The sequence below is a fragment of the Amborella trichopoda genome, chromosome 4 (genome assembly GCF_054954075.1).
Source record: "Amborella trichopoda isolate Santa Cruz 75 chromosome 4, AtrichopodaSantaCruz75HAP2 v2.0, whole genome shotgun sequence".
Classification (NCBI taxonomy): domain Eukaryota; kingdom Viridiplantae; phylum Streptophyta; class Magnoliopsida; order Amborellales; family Amborellaceae; genus Amborella; species Amborella trichopoda.
Window position 1 is genome coordinate 54,530,525 of NC_142339.1, and position 3,902 is coordinate 54,534,426.

General features: G+C 36.3%; 1 protein-coding gene across 1 annotated transcript; it reads left to right on the top strand.

Moving 5' to 3' along the window:
• Window positions 1-1,221: 1,221 nt before the first annotated feature.
• Window positions 1,222-3,104, top strand: LOC18422106 (non-specific lipid transfer protein GPI-anchored 31). Its single transcript, XM_006826920.4, has 2 exons — window positions 1,222-1,638; window positions 2,515-3,104. The coding sequence occupies exons 1-2, from the start codon at window positions 1,302-1,304 to the stop codon at window positions 2,781-2,783; spliced, it is 606 nt and encodes a 201-aa protein (XP_006826983.2). The 5' UTR covers window positions 1,222-1,301; the 3' UTR covers window positions 2,784-3,104.
• The last annotated feature ends 798 nt before the right edge of the window (window positions 3,105-3,902 follow it).

A 3,902-nucleotide genomic window follows, 5' to 3' on the forward strand; every position in this document is an offset into this window, starting at 1 on the left:
TCTTAAAAATATATTAAAAAAAAGGACGGGCACATCCTGGTAGCAGCTATTTCTTGAACAACTCTAAAGGCGTGTTTGATAAAACCTTGCTAGAATATAAAAATTCTACTTTTTAGAAGCTGAAACATGGCATATCCGGAACATGGCATATCTGGAACCTAGACCCGTGTCAGCAACCAAACGGGCCCTGATCCAGACCCGGGCCAACCCTGGCCCAGTGCCTGGGTATAAGCCCCATCTGTAATGGAAGCCGTTGTGAAAACGCGCGAGGTTGCATTTCATTTGCTAAACCGTCAGGCTTTCTTGCAGACTTACCCAACGGTTTCCATTTATATCCTTCGGTTTCTACTTTCTAATATTATTATAGACGTGAAGGAGCACATTAACTTCTGAGAACTCCATATAGTTGAGGTAGTTTTTTTTACCGATTAATGGGGAGGGATTTGACCGAGTTAAATGGTAATAAGCAGGAATCATTCACCCGTTATTTCCCTCTAGATAATAAATCAGTTATAGAAATAACTTACGAATCCTATGACCTTAGATTTCCAAACAAATTAATGGGAATTTTCCACAAAAAAAAGAAAAGAAGAAGGACTTTTTTTTTTTTTTTTTTTAAAGGGATATATGTACTCTTATTCAAATGCTAACAAGAAGTTTATTTGAAATCCTATATTATTTAAAATCCGGCAAGTATAATCTCGCGGGAGCAATTTGTAGAAATACTCCCGTGGGGAAATGGCTTTAGGAGGATTTTACAGCACATGAAAATTTCCTGTTTTGTATTTTTAGATTGATCGCTGTCTTGAGGAGACTATATTGTTAACTTTTTTTTTTTGGTCAAAAACCACTTAGAAATGAAGTTTCCCTTGGAGGGAATGAATTTATGGTCCAGCGGGATCGCATAGAGCAGACTCTTCTTTTATCTGAGAACCATTTAAGGATGGGAGTCTAAAAAGCCAGCGCACCAACCTCTAAAATAGAAAGAGACGAACCAAATTTCCATCTCATCCACACATCCAAAGCCTTGATCAATCTCATCCGTCAAAAAATATTCAAAGATTAGCATAAAACCAATCCGGTTTGTTACCTGCCACCATCTTGGCTACGTGTAAATCTATCTTTATGTGAGAGAGCACACGGCGCAATCCTCGTCTATAACAAAAAGCCATAACAAACTCTCCTTATATACCCCACCCCACCGCCTAAACCACCATTTTCAAGGTCCTCTGCACTTTTTTTTTCTTTCTGAGGTTTTCATCAGGCACTTTGCTTCATTTCATCAAACACTTCCATTTTCAATGGCGTCTAAGGCCCTGTGGATTCTCTCTCTTGTGGTCCTTGTGGCCATGGCCAATGGCCAGAAGGGGTCTTCAGCAGATGCGCCTGCTCCTGATTGCATGAATGTTTTGATGGATATGGCGCCATGTCTTTCTTTTGTTTCAAATGATAGCACGGTGAATAAACCAGAGGATGGGTGCTGCTCTGGTTTGGCGAAGGTGGTTAAAGAGAATCCCATTTGCTTGTGCCAGGCTTTTCAGAACAGTGGGAGCCTTGGGATTTCAATTAACATGACAAGGGCCATGGCTTTGCCTACTGTTTGCAATGTTAAGACTCCCCCTATTAGCAAGTGCTCAGGTAATGGTGGTTCTTCTTTGTTTCGTTTTACTTATTTTTCGGGCCGTTTATGATTTGGTTTTTGCTGGGTTTTTTATTGGAACGGGTTTCAGCTTTTTTTGGGTTTTATTGATATTTTTGTGATGATTTAATGTGTTTTTTTTAATGGTTCATTCGTATGTATGTTATAAGGCTTCTTTGTGTGCTTGTTGTTATGGTTCTCCTTTGTTTCTTTTGCTTCATCACTTTTTTCTGGGTTTATGGGTTTTATAGGATTTTTCATGTTTTGATCTTATAAAAGGTTGTTTGGTTCTTTCCACAAGTAAACCCCCCTGCTTCACCTCCTTGTTCTCACACCCCATGTAAGAATAATGTTAGGTCTCTTTATTTCATTTTATTTTATTTTATTTTTCTTATCACTTCTTTTTTGGTGTTAATCATATTATATTGTATCACCCTTTTTTATTTTTATAACACTGGTTCTATTTGATGTCATGGTTAATTTAGTATTGAATGCTTAAGATTTTTGTAGTGATTTGGTTAATATATAGGTAGTTAAATTTTCCTAGTCATGATTTAGATGTTCCAGTTGTAGCTAGGCAGCCCTTCCATTAAGCGTTTGTTTTTTCATTTGAAAATTCCTTCTCATTTTTTAGGGTTAAATTTGTTACATAAAATGCCAGTGCACCCATGTTGTTGAGTTTCTCTTTAGCAATTTTGTTGCTAATGGGTTCATTTTTGGTCATTCTCTTTGCTTATATGGTGAATGAAAATGTTTCTTGGCCCTCTCTTAAAAAAAAAAAAAAAAAAATTGAGAACATAAAGAACATTAAACTTAGGTAAGTATTTGATGATATGTAAAATAATTTGCTCTTATTCTATGTGATTTGATTTCAGCTCCGGCACCATCACCCAAACCACCAACTCCATCACCGAATGCGCCAGCCCCATCGCCAAAATTGCCACCTGCAGTCACCCCAAGCAAATCTCCTGCACCTAGCGGACCTCATGTTGAGCCACCCACCGAGCCACCTAGCTCTGTTCTCCCCTCCCAGGCACCAAGCCCTGCCCCAGGCATTAGTAAGGCCACAACCTCCCACCCCTTGTTGGCCATCTCCTTTGCTCTCATAGCCCTTCTGGCCTCGGCCGCCATTTCTCATTTCTAAGGGGCATACCTCGTTTTAGATTTATTTTCTTCCGCTTGCCCATCTTAAGTTCTTTTATATTTGATTGGACGGTTCATGTGGGAAGTATCACTTCTTTGCATGTTATGGAGTATGGAGAATTTATTTTCGGACTTTTCATGTTTAGATCTCACACTTTAGACTTCTTGGTGGGTTTAGAATTCTTTGATGTTTTGTGCAGAAATTTGGAGACATTTGAAGCATCATTTATGTGATGATTTTATCGTTAATTCTATTGGACTTTAATATCCATTTATGTGATGATTATATCGTTAAATTCTATTGGACTTTAATATTGGTGTTGATCATTTAGTAGTTCTTTATGTTTCTTTAGAATTCTTATGTTGCTTTATTTTGTTTCTGATTTCTCATGGCGCCGTTGTCCATATAATAGGCGACCCCAATGCGATTTGGTGTGATTGATTTCAGAGGGTGGGTGATCCGCATTACTCCACTTGAATCCCTTATAACTCATTTTGCAATTATTTTTTATTTCTTTACCAAATTTTTTAGTGGTTTGGCCATTTTGGATCATTGATATTGCTGACATGTTTTAAACTAACCACTGATTAAAATTTTTGTATTTAACGAGGTTCTTTCTTTAAAAACAGGATGAAGTTTCTATAAGTCCTATGCTTTATGGAAACAAAGCAACGTTAAGCTTTATGAAAACAAAGTAATTTTAAATATAGAAAATACTTTGGCAATATAAATCTAAATCTCCATTCTCCATGATATAAATCTTCATGATGGTTCTAAAATCAATTTTGAATTCTAAAAATAAAAATTGCAGCTCAAAAAATATACACATTGAATACTCAAATGAACACCGAAAATAAAATTTGAAACTAAAAAAAATATACTAATCTTGTATATCATTAAAGACTAACTTTTTCTTAGGGTGAAATGGACAGTTTAGATAATTTATTATAATATGTATTTTTTTTGAGCTTGAAATCCTAATTCTATAATATTGAAGCCAATATGATGACTTTTTGACACTTGAATTATAAGTTATGATGTGACGCTTTATTTATTTTGATAGCGTTGCACCTCTGTCATACCATGAAACATTTTCTTCATGAAGTTGAATGCAAGCAA

What these genes read in the sequence shown, in the direction of transcription:
- LOC18422106 (XM_006826920.4), top strand. Translation starts at nt 1,302, where the DNA reads ATGGCGTCTAAGGCCCTGTGGATTCTCTCTCTTGTGGTCCTTGTGGCC. An exon ending in CCCTATTAGCAAGTGCTCAG is followed by an intron (nt 1,639 to 2,514) that starts GTAATGGTGGTT and finishes ATTTGATTTCAG; the next exon opens with CTCCGGCACCATCACCCAAA.